This window comes from Amblyomma americanum, chromosome 8 (assembly GCF_052857255.1).
Source record: "Amblyomma americanum isolate KBUSLIRL-KWMA chromosome 8, ASM5285725v1, whole genome shotgun sequence".
NCBI lineage: Eukaryota > Metazoa > Arthropoda > Arachnida > Ixodida > Ixodidae > Amblyomma > Amblyomma americanum.
The window spans coordinates 67,826,431-67,844,146 of NC_135504.1; the positions used below are offsets into that span (position 1 = coordinate 67,826,431).

General features: G+C 47.7%; 1 protein-coding gene across 1 annotated transcript; it reads right to left on the reverse strand.

The window, feature by feature from the left end:
* Nucleotides 1-306: 306 nt before the first annotated feature.
* Nucleotides 307-17,162, reverse strand: Amun (protein amun). The gene is made up of 4 exons (XM_077635084.1): nucleotides 17,005-17,162; nucleotides 8,565-8,658; nucleotides 6,321-6,636; nucleotides 307-2,652 (listed from the first exon to the last, which is right to left on the reverse strand). Exons 1-4 carry the CDS (start codon nucleotides 17,160-17,162, stop codon nucleotides 2,189-2,191), a joined length of 1,032 nt encoding a protein of 343 aa, XP_077491210.1. The 3' UTR covers nucleotides 307-2,188.
* Nucleotides 17,163-17,716: the final 554 nt, after the last annotated feature.

Below are 17,716 nucleotides of genomic sequence, written 5' to 3' on the forward strand. Positions count from 1 at the left end.
CGCGGCAATGAATTGAAATTGAAGGCTTCTCCACTGTAGAGAACTACTCCACTGAAGAGGAGAGTTGTTTGACACAGGTTTGAAAATAGGACATAGCAAAGATGCAGGCAAACAGAATGAACAAAAAGCATGGCAGGTTTAGCAGTACCCCGTGTCACTGCTTCGTATGTGCGCCACTTGCAAGCACAAGCCACTAAATCTAGTCCACTAAGTCAAACCACAGCGACACTGTCACTTGTAAGCAAATTTTTAGCCAGCACTACATGAACAAGCAAAACCAAGTGGACAAAGAAAGACTGCAGGAGATTCAGGGTGCATTTGCTGCCTGCATTTCATTTATTGTAAAAAGTGAGCAAAAAAAAAAAAACGGGGAAATCACTCCAACATATGAACGTAATATTGATACACAATTGTAAATTGGGGCGGTGTTGAACTGGAAGTGTAAAAATATGTGCTAGAAAAAAAAACAAGACAACAGGCATCGACCTCACAGGGGACCAGAGAACACTGGGCCATTCTGCAAAAAATTCCTTTTTAACAACACTAAGGCCCTAAGGCAAGAGCGCACTCCCGCGAATTCATATATAAGGAAAGGTGGGGAGAATTGGGAAACCATGTGTTCTGCACAGTAACGGGGCATCACAACTTGAATGTGCCACCCCTTACCAGCACAAGAGGGTATACGTTGCCGGCCAGATTACAAAAAGAGAAAGTGTACCCAGAGGCCAGTACGTCATGTGACCAGGCTAATACCCTTCACCACGGCTTCTGAAGCACTCCTGCCAAGATGTCAGCTACCCAGGGACCTCAGAGTCTACGAGCGGCCACGGCTCATAAAAGCTGAAGTGATTAAGTAATATAAGTGGCTGTGCGTTTGCCTGGCAGCAGTTTTTGCAGTACCTAAAACCAGGCAGAAGTTCTATTGGTTGGGGGAAACTGGTTGCACTGAGGTAGCCTGCTATTTGGAGACTGCTTTAGCAGTACATCCGTTAAAAGTTTCCCCCATTAGGGAGCATTAACTGTGCGACCAATTTCATGAAAAGGCTGACAGGGAATTATAGAATGCCTCTCTGCTCAAGTTCCTCGATGGTAAAGAAGGGAAGATCCCACAATCCTGTGGCATATGTCTATCAAGTTGCAAACTAAGTTAGGAAAAAACAAAAAAGAACATAGGAAAGGTTCACAGAAGAGTCCTGCCGGTATATCCAAAGGCCCAAGCAAATGCTCCCGCATGAAATAAACTAAGCGATCGCAAGCATATACTTCCCTCCCATCCGACCCTGACATTAGCTAGTGACACCTTAAACTCAAACACGTGACTACGTTCACAACTCGTCACTGTCTTGTGCGTGGTTAATGTGGCTAACTGCAGACTTTCGCCTCGCATTTCAGGCAATTGAAAAAGATCATACCTGAAATGGTTAGGAAACAGTGCAGTGCCTCACGATAAAACCTGAGTTCAAGCGCAGAAGCCAACTTTTGCTTCCCTTAGTGTTACAAAAGAGAGCACTGCTAGCCATAAAAGACAAAACCGAGCATGAGGGTAAAGTTTGCCGCCACGGCACCAAAGATGACAAGGCAGAGTACGCTGGTTTCCCAACTTTGTTTTCTTTTTTATAGTGACCAACTCTTGGAGATGGTAGTGACATACAACAAGGAAGAAAAAAAAAAAGTCATCTGCACAGTGCTCGACAGTTCCGAATGCGGAAGAGCCTGGGCGGAGGACTAAGGTCCCTAGGGTTGACATCCGAGTGGAAAACAGACGCAGCGGCTGTGGGGCATCCCGGTGCCTGCAGCAAACGTTTCACACGGCGAGGTCAGGACGAGTTCTAAAAGCATTGATGACACAAAAAAAAAAGGGAAGACAATAATGTGGAGAGGCAAGGGTGAGAGTTGGAGGAGAGCAAATGGTGGTGAGTCTCTTGCCAAAATGAGAGAGAAAAAAAGAAGAAACAAAGGAAAGAGGACAAGAACAATGAAGCCAGGAGGATTAAACCGATTACACAAATAACTCAGACCGGAACGAACGGAATAGTGAAGGAGGTGATAAAAGAAGGGTTGGAAAAATGAAAAGAGACAAGAGGGGGAGGAGGGGTGAGAAATAAACATAGGTCCTTTCTCTCTCTCTCTTCATCAAAGGTGGTGGTGGTGGCGGCGGCGGCGGCGGGGGACGGGCGGCGGCGAAGTCTCACGCGCGTGCCTTCTTGACACTCTCAGTCGATTCCTCCTCTTCCGCTTCGAGGTCGCGTTTGGTGCCTTTCCCTGACGGTGAGACATCCGGCACAATCGCGTCATCTGTGGCGATGGCCGACGAGGAACTGTCGTCTTCCGCCGCTGCTGTGCCGTTGTTTTCCGCTGGTCCATCCTGGCTAGAGCTCTCGTCGTTCGTGACCTGCGCCAAGTCCGCACTGGACCGCGAGTCGGAAGGCGAGGACAGGGGCGCGTCGTCGGCTGCACCGTTGGAGGCAACATTGTGATCATCGTCCGCCGAAGTTGTGGTGGTGGTGGCTGACGGTCCGTTGCCATTGGCAGATGGCGCTTTGTCCTTATGCTTGGAGAGGTCGTCTAGAAGTGATGGCTTCAGCTCCCGTGCCACGTAATGCGCCCAGAGAACAAGTTCCACCTTGTGCGGTGTCCACGTGCTCTCAGGGTCTGTGCAAAAAAAAAAAAAAAAAAAGCCACAGCAGTGGTTCAAGTTTGTTTTCTCTTTCAACAACAACCTTACCAAGTTTCTGCAGAAGTGGAAGGCATTCTCTGGACTCTGTGGTTGATCACCACACTGCACGCTGTCTAGGCATGAAGAAACATATTTCTCTGCACCACCACTGTACGCAAGCCCATGGCTTGTGTGTAAGTAAAAACTAGTTGATACGACTTGTAATACTGGTAATTCAGACTACACATGCATGGTTCCCAATGGTCATTTGCAGACCACATAATTAGACTGCAAACATTCACTGTTCAGAGAAAGTCTGGCACACGTGGCTAATTTGGCCAGTTGACTTCCAACACTTCTACACACTTTGCGCCGTTCAGCATTCGTTACAAATTAGCAACAAGGTTGTAGCTGCCAAGATTTCAGCTAGAACACATGCAACAGTGTGTTTTGTGAAATAAGAACACGCCATTGCAACCCATTTCTTCGCAATTTCTGAGGAACCTGCGACAATATCACAAAAATCGGGTTGTTTTCCCCATTTCCATGAGATCCAAATGAGCAACCTTTTCCTGCACTACAGGAATGCTGGCGCAGACCATTCACTGCCACGCTAGCGCAGAATTGGCTTGTGGCATGTCCCGACCTGGCACACAGCGGCTTCGCACATTTTGATATCACTGATGCAAGGTATGGTGTGGACATGACAAAAGCATGACTCTGGCTCAAATATAAGTTAATACCATTGCTTGCAAGTGGACATGGGACATGGAAAAAATGGTTTGGTTTATGAGGGTTTAATGTTTGGTTTATTGGGGCTTAATGTCCCAAAGTGACTCAGGCTATGAGGGACGCCGTAGAGAACGGCTCCGGAAATTTCGACCACCTGGGGTTCTTTAACATGCACCAACATCACACAGTACACGGGCCTCTAGAATTCTGCCTCTATTGAAATTCGTCTGCCGCGGCCGGGGATCGAACCCGCATCTTTCTTTCGGGACAGCAGCCGAGCGCCACAACCACTGAGCCACCGTGGCGTCGACGCGGCAAAAACGATTTTTCAAGCCAGCTATTCATAGTACTTATATGGCCTATTGATGTGATACCTGCAGTTGCGCGGTACACCTACACAAGCAACCATGGCGTGCAACAACATGGCTGTCTCAAAGGAGTAATTCAGTTCCGCACAAGGCTGATAAAGTTTGACAGTGGCCTTGGGGCAAGGGGTCATTGTCAACTTTGGCAGCGCCCTCCAGTTCATGTCTCTGTATGGGAATAAATCTGATCCCCTCTGCACACCCATTAGGGGGGCAGGCACTCCTTCCTCTGTGCAGCCTCTTTTGGGCTCTGAGCAGCCCTCAGAGCTTTTAGTTTTGAACCTCGTGACAGCGTGGCGGCTGGCAGGCCACAGGGTTGCCGAATGAGAGCTTCCTGCTGCCTGCCAAATCTGAGAGTGAATAGGTCCTATGGTTATTGTAGCGATAGCTACATTACGGTAGCATTTTGAGCCTTCAAAGTGACGGCGCTGCCACGCTGTCACGTGGTGCGGATCAGCTGCCGGCGGTGCGGCTGATCCCGTGGTTGGTCACGTGACCAAGTTCCACTCGGCCAGCTGTAGCTATCGCGTTACTCAAGGTTTAACCAGACCTAAACCGCCGCCATTTTTTTTTTGTTTTGAAGTTCACCAATCTTTCGGGTCCTGAAGAGTCCAAAAAATCGGTCGGCAACTGAATGTATTGCTTCACATCACGCCAAGGCATCTTGAGACTTGGGCAGGTGCTACCGTAACAAGTGCTACCGTAACTACTGCAGTGGGGAACAAATGACTATACTCTGTTTTGAGCCTTAAATTTCTGCACAAACGCTTCAGGCACTGAAGACTGCACATTATGAGTTAAACCTAGCCAGAGACTACAGTGTATTTCATTTCTGAGCGAACACCACAAGTATTTTAATGAATTTAGTAGGAAGAGTCCACTACACAGTCCACAAACAATATTTGCACTTACACAGGCAGGACAAACCCCATAAAAACACACGTCTTAGAGGCACCCTAATTCCTGTGTTCACCAGTGAGAGCAAATGGCAGGGTACACATTTTTTATGCTTTAAGGGGGTTTAACGTCCCAAAGCGACTCAGGCTACGAGGGAAGCCATAGTTGGAGGGCTCCAGATAATTTCGACCATCTGGGGTTCTTTAACACGCACTGACATTGCACAGTACACCGGCCTTTAACATTTCACTTCGATGAAAATGTGACCGCCATGGACAGGTGCCGCGGTGGCTCATTGGTTAGGGCACTCGGCTACTGGTCCGGAGTTCCCGGGTTCGAACCCGACCGTGGCGGCAGCGTTTCGATGGAGGCGAAACACAAAAGGCGCCCCTGCGTTGTGCAATGTCAGTGCAGTTAAAGATCCCCAGGTGGTCGAAATCATTCTGGAGCCCTCCACTACGGCACCTCTTTCTTCCGTTCTTCTTTCATTCCCTCCTTTAGGGCGCAGTTCAGGGTTCAGGTGTCCGCAGATATGCGAGACAGATACTGCGCCATTTCCTTTCCTCAAGAACCAATTTTCAATTTTCCGTGGACAGGATAGAACCCGTGCATTTAGGATTACCAGTTGAGCACCATAACCACTGAGCCACCAAGGCGGGGATCGTATTTCTGCACAAGGGGCCACCTCAATGTATATCTCAAAACTAGTCTAGCCTGAATGTAGCCTGAACACTACAGACTAAGATTCTTCAAAGTAGGTTCTGCAGAACTGCTGGGTTTTTTGGGGTGGTTTTTGGATTCCCCAAATACCAATATTGTGCACGTCTCAACTTCTGCCTTTCCTTTGCCCATTTTAACTTAGAACTTACCATACCGTAACTGAAAGCAGACTTTACTTTCTCGATAGAGCCAGTCACTGTTATTGAATTTCACCATTTCTTGAGAGGTGTGGAACTTCATCCTCCTTATTGCGTTTATGTTAGGAAGAAATGGATGGATATGAGCCCACACGGGGTTCCTCGGCGCCCTTTATAAGCTGACGGGGTTCATCATCTTTATCGGCCTGGCAACACCCAATGCAGGACAAAGGCCTCTCCTATATCTCTCCAATTAACCCGGTCCTGTGCCAGCTGCGGCCACCCTATCCCGGAAAAGTTCTTAATCTCATCCACAGATCTAACTTTCTGCCAACCCCCTGATACGCTTGACTTCTCTTAGAATCCAGTCCGTAACCCTTAAGGACCAGCAGTTATCTTGCTTTCGTATTACATGCCCTGTCCATGCCCCATTTCTTCCTCTTTGATTCGACAAGGATGTCATTAACTCACGTTTGTTTCCTCACCTACTCTGCAGTCTTCCTGTGTCTCAGTGTTACATCTATCATTTTCCTTTCCATAGCTCTTCTATAGCTTTCCTTTCCATAGCTTAAGCTGAACCCTTTTCTTTAGCCTCCACGTTTCTGCCCCATAGGTGAGTACTGGTAAGATACAGCTGTTATATGCTTTTCTCTTGAGGGGTTCCTTCGAGGCTAAAAGACTGCAAACTCTTGCTGTAGACAAATACATCTATGCCCCACATAAAACGTTCATATTTTTCTCTCCCCCTTCATGTTCCATTTGATCACATCAAAACAGAAGACAAGCCGACCATGCACTTATGCAAGCACGAACCTTTCTTAGCCAGCTGCTCAGTGCAGGTCTTGATGCGCTCGGCATAGTTGAGGTACTCTGCGAGTGTGTAGTCGGTGGCCTCGACGCCCGGCGTGCTCAGCATGCTCTCGTCGGCCATGTAGGGTGCCTGTTCGGGGAAGGCGGCTGCCAGAATGGCCGAGGCCGTGGCTGGCCCGATGCCCTTCAGGTTGGTCAGTGCCGTGATGGCCCCCGACAGGTTGGGCAGCTTGCGGAACGCCTTCTTGCTTGTCGACTTCACCGCCAACTCTGTGTTTATGCGTACCAGGTCCAGCAATTGTGGACGGTACTTTCCTCTCTGCAGCAGGGTAACAGAGGAGAGGAAAAAACAACAAAAGGTGTTGAACTCACAGCACCTTACACCAACACTGTCATTCTGCTTCCTCAACAATGCCGTTTCAACTGTAGCTGTCCACACAACAGCACAAAGAGCCCCGTTATGTCAATTACACCAGATGCTTTTGATATAGCAGGCCGCTATAGAACAGAAAATTTGAAATGTTTACAGAATGTGTAAAATATTAAGAAAGAACAATAGCATGAAGTAAACGGATACACAGGCATGGTACCCAGGTGTTTTAAGTGCCCTTTGTGTAAATATTTGTCAGTCTACCCTATGATACTGCACGAAATCTGAAAAACATGTTCACTGACTACTGTCTTTGCAAATGCATAGAAGGCCACATATTCAGGCATTGCGAAGTGCAAAGGTGACAGGCTACACAACTAAGACAGAAGCAAAGGAGTTAGGTTTAGCTGAAATGTGCCACCTGTTACATTCCATGCCACCCTGGAATCACCTGCGAGCACCCTAATCAATGAACGCATCTTCCCTCTTTTCAATGTCGCAGAGCCTTTCATTCACATTTAAGAGGCAAGAGTCGATATGATCCTCTCACTGAGGTGTACGAGCTGCATTGATTCAAATCTCTCTGAGAGAACCTTTTGCAAAAAAAAAACCCACCAAGTAATTCGAAAAACCGAATGTGGATGTTTGTCGCTTTCAAATGTGAACAGTTTTCTCTGAAACCTGTGAGAAGGTATCGTGGCTCTCTTGTGTGCGTAATAACCCATATAAGCCTAGCGTCCCACATGTAGGGCACCGCTTTTTGCGCAGCAACACTAAAAGTTTACTGCATAAAAGCCTGTGCCCACTAACACAGGTTGAAGAACCTCTAAACTATTCCTGTGCAAAGGGCGAGTGGCGTGCCCTCAGATCTGCTACTCTTCTCTGGATGCCATTTTTCAGGTTCAACACCAACTATCTTGGTGATTCTCCAAAAAAATAATTTTTGCATACTGTTTTAAGAAAACCATCACGCATGATGAAAAATGTGATTTTAAAGCTGATGACAAATGTTTGAAGCTTAACTACACGTAATAGTATTTGACTAGTGTCCTAAATTGTAGGAAGGCTCAAAACTCGATGTTAAGAAAAATGTTTCCACCGATAAATGAATGAATCTGAATTCTGAAAAATTGTAATTTTTTCAAATGTCTGGAGTTTCAGCATATAAAGGTTAATTAGACTGAAACAGCACACAAGCCAAATTTTGCAACTGCGTGAAGAGAAGATTTCTGGTGGCTTGCAGTTCTAGCACTGCAAAAGAAAGATTGTATGGTAGGGTGTGCGAGGTTTAAAGTCCCGTGGCAACACACACAGGCTAAGAGAGACGCGATAGTGGAGGGCTCCTTATTATTTCAGACCACCTGTGATTCTTTAACATCTGCTGACAATGCGCAGCACCATCTGAATGCCATAGCCACTGGCCCTCCACAGTGGGTAGCACTCGAGTTAATGTATGTTTTCAGAGTACTGTGATCCTCCTCTCCCCGTCACAGGATTTGGAAGCTTCAAGACTGCCCCTGCCTGATGTTCGCAGCACTGCAACCATGGGTTCCCCATGTATCCTCCTTATCAATGTCGTTATAATACTGCGTGATTGGCATAAATAACTTTGTAGATATCATCAACTGACACTCAAATAAAACAGGAAACCGTCATTTTCATGACTCGTTGAAGCAGCACCTTGTGCATGCATGCTGGTCCTAGAGGAGAGCCACTTTGGAAGCTCGGCACTTTATGGAAATTCTTTGAAAACTGTGTTTGCTGGTATGCAAACTCTGGGCCGTGGTGGCGATGGAAAAGGTACACAGTACTCTGAACACTAATCCAGTAATTCTAGGTAACAGAGCAAAGGAAAACTACGTAGTCATCCCACTCACCATTAGTTTCCACTTCATTATTTTAACGAGCTCTTCATGAACTAAATGCTTGTCCTTTCGGGACTGTATGACCTTGGGAAGCTGCTCCTGGTACCTGCGAAGAGGACAGTGATAAGTAACTAAAGTATCCATGCTGAACAACATCTCCAAATCTCATCCTTCAATGCCAGTGGTCAGGTATGAGATTACCGAGAAAGAAAGAAATAAAAAAAAAATGCCCAAGTGTGGGGAAGCCTAAGAGACGTGCCAAAACCAACAAACCAGGTGTGAGCGTGCAAAAGCAGTTCACTCTCACTATTCTGAAATATGATGCACTGCTCTAGCAACCTTGTCTGCTAGGAAAGCAACCACAAGTGACCAGGACATTTTGGTACATGCACTGCTATCATGCAGTCAATTAGCATTTAACAAAAACTCACCTGGTTGAGGACAATCATATCTAAATGTAATGATTTAGCATTCACCCAATAAAACTCATTTTTGAGTTTTCGTCTACACCACCCCTTGTACTGCTCTGCATGCTCTGCAGAGCAAAGCAATGGTTGATGTGCATGTTTCAGCAACTGTTTTTGAGACAAACTTTTCGCTGAACTCACTTGTGCCGCAAGTGTTGCCCATGTCTTTGTAACGGAATGCTACACGTAGCTGTGACATGTGGTTATTTCTTACAGCGACATCTGCATGGGAGTTAATCGGTGAAATCATGCCAGTGGTGTCATCTGTGTGTGCCACGCCGCCATACACCATATACTACACCCATACTGCGCCCGCCTTATATGGATGGAAGAACGATCTTATGCGGATGGATGAACACCTACCCACCTACACCGCAACCCCACCCACCCTGTGAATGGTTACTGCATCTGGCTACTTGAACACACTCAGCAAAAGGCACTCACTGGGGCTCATTCCGTGGCACTCACAAGTGTAGCGGCATAAACGCACCCGGCATCCAATGTTCCTATCCAGAGCTACTAAATACTCCCGACTAGCATCAGCGTCTCCCTTATGTGACCTAGGTTGACTGCCATATAAGGCGAGTGCGTTAATGACATCCATCCGGTGGGTGGATAACCGGTTACGCCAATGGCGACGACGCGCAAGCCCGGAACGGGCGCCTAACAGCTATCGCTGCAAAAATAAAGAAAACAAAGTGGGGACTGCACCCTTCCCACACCACCTGGTCACAGCCAATAAGTGGGCTTGCCCATATTGCCCACTTTAAATCATCGGGGTAGGGCTGTCAACAATGTGCAGTGAGGGGTTGCCCTAATCAGTTGCGAGCTACTGCCAGCAGCAATTAAAAAACTTATCTGAAAATTATAGGGTCCACATAGACCTTGTAAAATTTGACTCGAACACTCACAAAGACCATGTCTACAGATCTGTTTCATCAGAATATGACCCTCAAATTAATTTCAAGGCAAATGATCAACACAAAGGTTATGAAAGCACAAATGAGAGAAAGAGAACTGCTCATAATAAACAATCCCAAAAGGTTGCACGAGATCAGATTCAGCAGACAGATAATGCTTATTGATACATCCTGCACTGCTAATAAGAGAAAACAAAAGCTTCTGTGGCCTAGACCTCACTATCACAATTTTCATTTCGAAATGTAAGAGAGAGAGAGTAGCGATTACTCAAGCTGAACTAAGCCTTATTGTCACTGCAACAATGCATAGTTCCGTCACTTCCACCACGCTAGTGCCAAATGCACACAACAGCACACAACAGCCCACCAAGCAACGTGGCGACACCCGGGGAGCCCTCAGTGGGAAAGATCTATACTTGTGTTAAAGGAACCACAAGGGGACATGTTGCATAGTCTACTCGAGGGTGAACAAATTACCAATAAGTCAGCGGTTACCTTCTAGGTCCAAGTAATCCTACATACCGCTAGGCATTGTGAATGTAATGTAGGAAACCGCCCTGTCATTTTTGCAATGTTTAGTGCAAACTGTATTTATGAACTGCAATAAAAAAATTCTGCCACATTGAATTTTAAAAAATATCTGCAATAAATTGCGAACTGCACTTAAAAAGGCACCAAACATTAAAACAATGTCACAAAATTGTTAGGTAAGCTGCAGTAGCAATATTTTAACGTCAAGAATAAAAAATAATACAGTCAAACCTGGATATAACGAAATTGAAAAAAGTTCGCAATTTTTCGTTATATCCAGGTTTTCGTTATATCCAGGTTTTGGGTTAAGACTGGTAAGGATCATGCCAAAACTAAATAAAAATTCGACAGATATCAATTCAAGTGAACTCGCCATTCAAAGAATTTATTTAATAGAGAAAAACTGCGTAATTTTCGCTTGCTGTTTTTGCCCAATTGAAGCCACTACTCGGCACTTCAAGGAAACTAAGGCATCCAGGGCTGCTTCATCGTCCTGCGAGCCGACGAAATGGCGCAGAACGTCCACCACGTCCATCAGTTCCCTCACGGTGGGCACAGCACAAAACGTATCAGGCTCTGACGAACCGCCACCTTCAAGGCTATCCTTAACGGTTTCCACAAGTGCCGCATCAGTCATCTCTTCCATAGCCACGGCGCCGTTGTCCACGAACAAAAAGTTGCACAGCTCGACACCGTCGGGCACCCCACCGTTCATGCGTAGTTCATCCCACGCTTCTGCGACCTCGGGTGGGCTTGAAAGTTCGTCTTCAGTGACTGTAGCTTGAATGGCCTTATTTACCTGAGCCTTGGCGAAGCAATTGGCGATCACTTGTGATTCGACCTCTTGCCACGACGCAGCAAGCATTCCGATTGCTTGGTAGATATCCACTTTTGTTGGCCGTTCAAGGCGGATGTCCAGGAGCATCTTTTGTATCAATCGACGGCGGTAACAGCATTTAAAGCTGTTAATAACCCCTTTGTCTAAGGGTTGTACCAGAGAAGTGCAGTTAGGTGGCAAATACTGCAGCTCGACGTTCGAAAGCTGTAGGCCTTCCACATGGTGCGCGGAGCAGTTGTCAAGCAGCAAAAAAATGCTGCGAACTTGTCGCTTGACATCTTGGTTGAGCTCCTTCAGCCAGTCGGAAAAAATTGCCCACGACATCCAAGCTTTGGAGTTTGCCACATATTTTACTGGCATCCGCCTTGTTCCTTTAAAACATCCGGATCAGGCATTGCGGCCAATAACCAATAGGATTCGCTTGTCGCTGCCATCAGTGTTGGCGCAAAGCAAAACCGTCACACGGAGTTTACTTTGCTTTCCAGCGCGGCAGTCTTCTCCTTTTAGTGAGAACGGGCGGCTCGGTAGCATTTAATAAACCAGGGCCGTCTCATCAGCATTATAAATGTCGGCAGGTTCATAGTGGCTGAAAATGCCGGGAAGCTTCTCAGCCACCCACGAGGCAGCAGCATCGCTGTCTGCGGAGGCAGACTCGCCAGATACCACTTTTCCGACGACATCGTGCCAGCTTTTAAATCCTTGTAGCCAGCCGTTACTCGCTTTGAAGTCGTCGTGGCCCAGGATGCAAGCAAGATCTATGGCTTTCTGCTGCAAAATCACGCCACTTATGGGCACGTTTTGTGCTCGTCTGTCCAAAAACCATGCAAAAACGGCGTTGTACACATCAGCATACGTCGACGTCTTCAGTCTTTTCTTTTGGGCACTTGTGCCCGACTCCATCGCACTGCGGATGCTTTGTTCTGCAGCAAGAATGGTTGACAGGGCGCTGGCTGGTATATTGAAGCGGGCAGCGACAGCCTTCTTTTTTTCGCCGGCGGTAACCGCATTCAAAATCGAGAGCTTATCTTCAAGCGACAAAACTTTGCATTTCCTCACAGCGGAACTCATCGTAACGAACCGACACCGTAAACACACACCAGCACACGCACGTCAACATGCTGACGAAGAAGAAGAAGGCTTACCATAACTGCGCCGCAACACCACGAAGAATTTGTCATAGTAGTGCCACCTAGTGTCAAGCTACAAAATGAAAGCTTAAAAGTTGCTACGCTTGCCACGGAGCGGCGCTCAACATCATCATCATCACCGAGGTCTGCTTGTTTGCTGCGATTGCAAGCGTTCTGCTCGCGGTCTACTTTACCTTTTAATATAAAAACTTACTTAAACAACATTCATTAAAGTTGCGCACTGCCCGGTCAAATTTCGGGCAAAACATTACAAGATACAGCTCGATGATCAGAGCCACGGATTCGTTACATCAAGGTCGACTGCCGCAACGAGTTCGTTACATGGAGGTCGCCTATACATGGGCTTCAATGGGGGATGTGCTGGGGAATTGAAAAATTTCGTAAAATCCAGGAATTCGTTACATAGAGGTTCGTTACATAGAGGTTCAACTGTATACAATGCATTAGATATTACTATAACATTGAAAATAAACATTGTGTAATGTTTGAAATGTTGTTATAGCATTAAAAATGTTAAAATAATGTAATATGTTGTATTGTAAACATCAGTTTAATGTTCACATTAAACACTGTTGCAATACTGTGCTCTAAATGTTATTATCAAACAACATAACAAACATATTCCAAGTATTTGTCCTAACTTTTCCTACTATTCTTACGGATAAGCTGTTCAACTAGCAGTCGCTTTCAATAAATCTCTTAGATTGTACCTGCCATAGATCGCATGGACAGCCCCACCATTTTGTTAGAAAACTTGTTCGAAAGCTTGTTACCCATTCAACACTATCATTTATGAGACACCCTTCAATTAAGTCTGTAAAAGCTTTGCTCCATAGTATTCATTCCAAATGCGAGTGAGTTGAATGTACTGGTAGTGGCGTATTGTAGGATTCAAACGCTGCCCTCGTTGTCGGTCCTTGCAAAGTGTTAAGCTGTGTACTGTTGGGCTGAATATGACTTGCAACGTGCCTGATATGAACCAACCAAAGTTTCCACTTCATAGTAAATGAAAACGAATATATGCAGAGCACCCAATGTGTACAACGAGTAAGTGCACCTTGTTCTTTGTATTAACACGCAGCTGCATAAATTTCCAGCATCAGAGTGCTTGCACTGCTTTGAGAATAGAGCTCTTGCCACACCATTGCAGCTTATACTGAGCACGATAATACCTTCATCACTGCCAGGCCTGAATGCTTTTGTAAGGTTACTTCCCATTTTAGTGAAAGTTACATTAAATTTTTATTGTTAGTACAGGGCTATTCTAACATTTCTTTGCAACTTTTCAAATATGTTAGAAAAACAGGACGCTAAGAACTATATGTCACGTTTGAGGAAAACAAAAACAGTGACACTGTTGTAACATCTCAGAGCTGCCTTTGTTATTACTCGTGAACACAAATGCACCACACTCATCCAGGTAGCACCCAAGCATTCCGATAATGTTACATTTTTGTTATGGTCAAATGTTGCTTCAATGCACTTTATGTCCCTTTTCTCTAATGTTTTTGTAATATTGCATATAAACATTAAAATAACAAGCTTCACTGAATACTACTGAAACAAGTAAATGACAAATGTAACATTCTCGAAAATGGTGAAGCAGCCCTGCCAGTTTTGACAGCTCACAACCTACAACACTTTGCAAGAACCAGCAATGAGGGCGACACTTCAGTTCCACTATACAGCACAACATGCCACTCGTATATTCACTCAACCCCGAACAAATTTCATGGAGTCGAGCTTATGTACCCATTACCAAGGGATGTCCCATGAGTGATAGTGGAAAACAGGTAATAACCAAAGTTTTCTGACAAAATAATTGGGGCTGTGCATGCAAGCTATAGCGAGTACCATCTAAGATGTGGTTGCAAAGTAATGATAGTTAAAAATATCTCTACCATAAAACAGTGGGAGTTGTTCTGGGAATCAGTGCTTGAAATATTTTTGTAATGTTGTTTGACAGTTACGTCCAACGTAACGTTTTCTATGTAACTTACAACGTTATATGTTAATTTTAATATTATTGTATCATTACAATGCAACAAGTAATATTACAACTTACAGAACATTTTTAAAACACAATCCTAATGTTCGGTGCTACCGGGCAGCTTCCGATAATTTCAACTCTGATTGGAATAGGAATTTGCCTGAATTACTGGAGTCTTTCACGCCAATATTGCGACGTGTCAGTTCTGACAAACCGTACGTTCGAATTAAGCAAGTTCCAATGAGATTCCACTGTAGACCGCCCATGAACTTCTCCACAAAAATAGGCTGCTGCGTCACTGTGATATGGTATGCTGTCTTCTACCTCAGCCACCACTATTTCGCTCTGTCAGCGAAATATATTTTATGATGTGCCGAAAGCGCCTCCCATTTATTCAAACACGATTATGACGGCTCCGAAATCGTAACACCACACTCGGCCTCAATTTCGCAATGGAAAAATTACAGCGTTTCTCCTGCAGCTCGATCATCGCTTCCAATCGTTAAACAATAAAACGCAACGCTCGCATCGATTTCTTCAGACCCGCGCGAAGTGATGACAGACGGCTTACGATGGCAAAAATGAATTTGCAAAACAAAATTTAATGCGAGACATTTGTAGGCTTAGCGAGGCTGAAGCGATTTTTCTTTTCAGTGCGGGACTGCGGTCACCGCACGCGCGCGCAAATTCGCCGGATGACCAGCGACTTTTTTCGCTCCGTCGGAAGGGAAAGAAAGAAAGGAAAAATCCTCAGCCTGCGACGGCGACGAATGGGCAGGAATGAACGAGATTAAGAGGCGCAGCACAGAAAGAGACGAAGTGACGCAAAACGCAGAGTAGAAAAAGTAGAGCGCGCGAGCGAGCGCTCACACGGACGGACCGGCGGCGAATCGCTTTTTATCCCCGAGCCGGCGAGCGGCCGCTCAAAGCGAACGGCACCAGCGAAAACGTCAAAAAAAAAACAAAAAAAAAACGAACATGTCCACCACATCGAACCCAGCAGCGGGAGCAGCAGCTCAGCGCAACGGCGGCAGCACTGAAGCGAAATCTCCCCGCCGACGCGCCGCTTCAGCTGCGCCGGATGTTAAAAAGGAAAAGAACAATTTTTTTTTTCTTTTCCTTCCACCGGCAGACAGAACCGCACAAGCATCAAAGAGACCCCATCGAGCGAAAAACCCCCCTCCGGGCAGCAGGCTGCCGCTGAGCCGGCACTCAGCCTCCGTTCTCGGAGGCCAGGCGGCGCTCGCCGCACCAGCAGCGGTCGTCGCTCGTTCTCTCTTTCCTGCGACGTGTTTTTCGCCTTCAACCGTGCGCCCATTTTTCTGTTGCTGCGATCCCTTCTTTCTTTTTCCCTTCTCTCTCTCCGCCACGGTCAGCGCACGCACGCGGCTGCGCCGCCGCCGACCCTCGCACTCGGCGCCGCTATCGCGCTCACGTCCTCCACACGAGCCGAACGACGAGGAACACCGGCGAGCTCCCCAGTGCCAGCAAGCGGCCGCGCCGAGAACGTTCCGAGCCAGCAGCGACGGCCCCAGAGAGAAGGAAAGAGAAAGAGGAACGCTCCGCGCTCTTTTGGTGACGCTAGCACGCGCTTTTCTTTGCGTTCGCTCGCCCCTTTTGCTTTTAACGTCCCGGCGGGGAAGCTCCCCTCCCCTCCGTGCTGAGTTTCCCCGCACCCTCAATTCTTTTTCCTCTTTCCTCTCTTCGTTCTTTCCCTGCGGCGCCGTGAACCCAGCTAGGCCTAGCCCGAATCGATGTGCCGTGCAGCGCAGGCGGCAGCAGCAGCCCGTGCCAGTTTCCTCCCCCTCCTCCTCTTCCCTCGTCACCTCAACGCCCCGCACGCAGCCACCCACGTCTTCTTCTCCTCGCCCAGAACGCCGCCAGGCCAACGAGAAAACAAGCAAATGAGGATGAAAAAGGGCAGGGAATAAAACGCGGGATTGCGCCCCAAAACAAAAGCGGGCCGACGGCGATTCGGAAGCGATTGGTGTGCGGGGTGGAAAGGAAGTGTCGACGACGACACACCACGTCGAAGGAGCGCGAGGGGGAAGAAGGAAGAGGGGGGGAGGCAATCCGTCCGCTGCACTTGAACAAAACAAAACGCGCACATCACGAAAAAGCGGAGCGCCGCGGCGTTGGGCAAGAGGCTGTTCGCCGCACGCGACGACGGGGCAGCAGAGACGGTTTCGCGCGAGCAGTGGGCTCGGAACGGCGTCGCTCGCGCGGCCGAACCGCCCGCTGTCAAAAGCCGCGGCGGTCCGGCCGTGTGCGTGCGTGCGAGATCGCGACGCCGGCGGCGTTCGCTCGCTCGCTTCAGCAGAAGCGGCTGCGTCGGTGGGGAGGACACGTATGTAGTACGCTTGGGATTAAAACACCACTCGTCGCGGTAAAAGACTCGTCGGGCTCAAAGCGCTTCGACAACGCGTTAGCCGCTGTTTTCGCTCGCTTTCAGCGGCAGCCCGACAAAGAGGCCCCACGGCCTTGGTTGAGGCTGGCCCCGGCTGCCTTTTTTTGCTCCATCGCGACAAGGGAGGAAAGAAAAGTTTTTTTCCACTTACCAGGCGTCGAGCTTGATGAGTTCCTCGGGGCCTCCCTTCTTGGTACGCAGCGCGGCCTTCTGTTTGAGGACTTCTTTGTACAGGGACAGGACATAACTCCACTGGCTCGGCGTCGCCTTGGTGAAGAAAGTTAAAGTCGTGTCGCTCGGTTCGGCCATGGTGTGTAGCTTGAACACGTACACTTCTCTGTGACTTGGCTGCGGCCTTTCCGGGAACAATGAGACAGGCGGCGCGAGAGGTTTTCTAGGCCCAACAACAGATGGCGCCACCCTACTTTTTGGTGCGTTCCATTGGCCGCGCGCGAGTACAGCGTCGCTTTGCCAGGAGAGTCGCACACGCGCTGCCTGTATTCTCACAAATTTGACGTCACATGACGTCAGTGCCTTGAGCGATGTCTGCCGCGCCACCGGCAAGTGGAACGTAGGTGTCGTTTAGCAACCGGAAAAATGGTTTCGGTTTATTTTTAGTTGGAGACCGGCAGCGCCCAGGTATGCAGCGGACAGCGAGCGAAGCTTGTGTCAGGACAGCCCTGCGTGTCACGCGTGTGCGTCGGTTTTGGCCTCGACCGAGGCGAAAACCGAAGCTTTCCGCCGAAAACGGGCGTTTCGGCTCGAGTACGTCGGCTCCGGAGCGAAGTGCGGGACCTGCAGGCACCCGTAGACGCCGAAACGCGCAGTGGAAAAGCACCGCAGCGTGGGATTACGTCAACGCC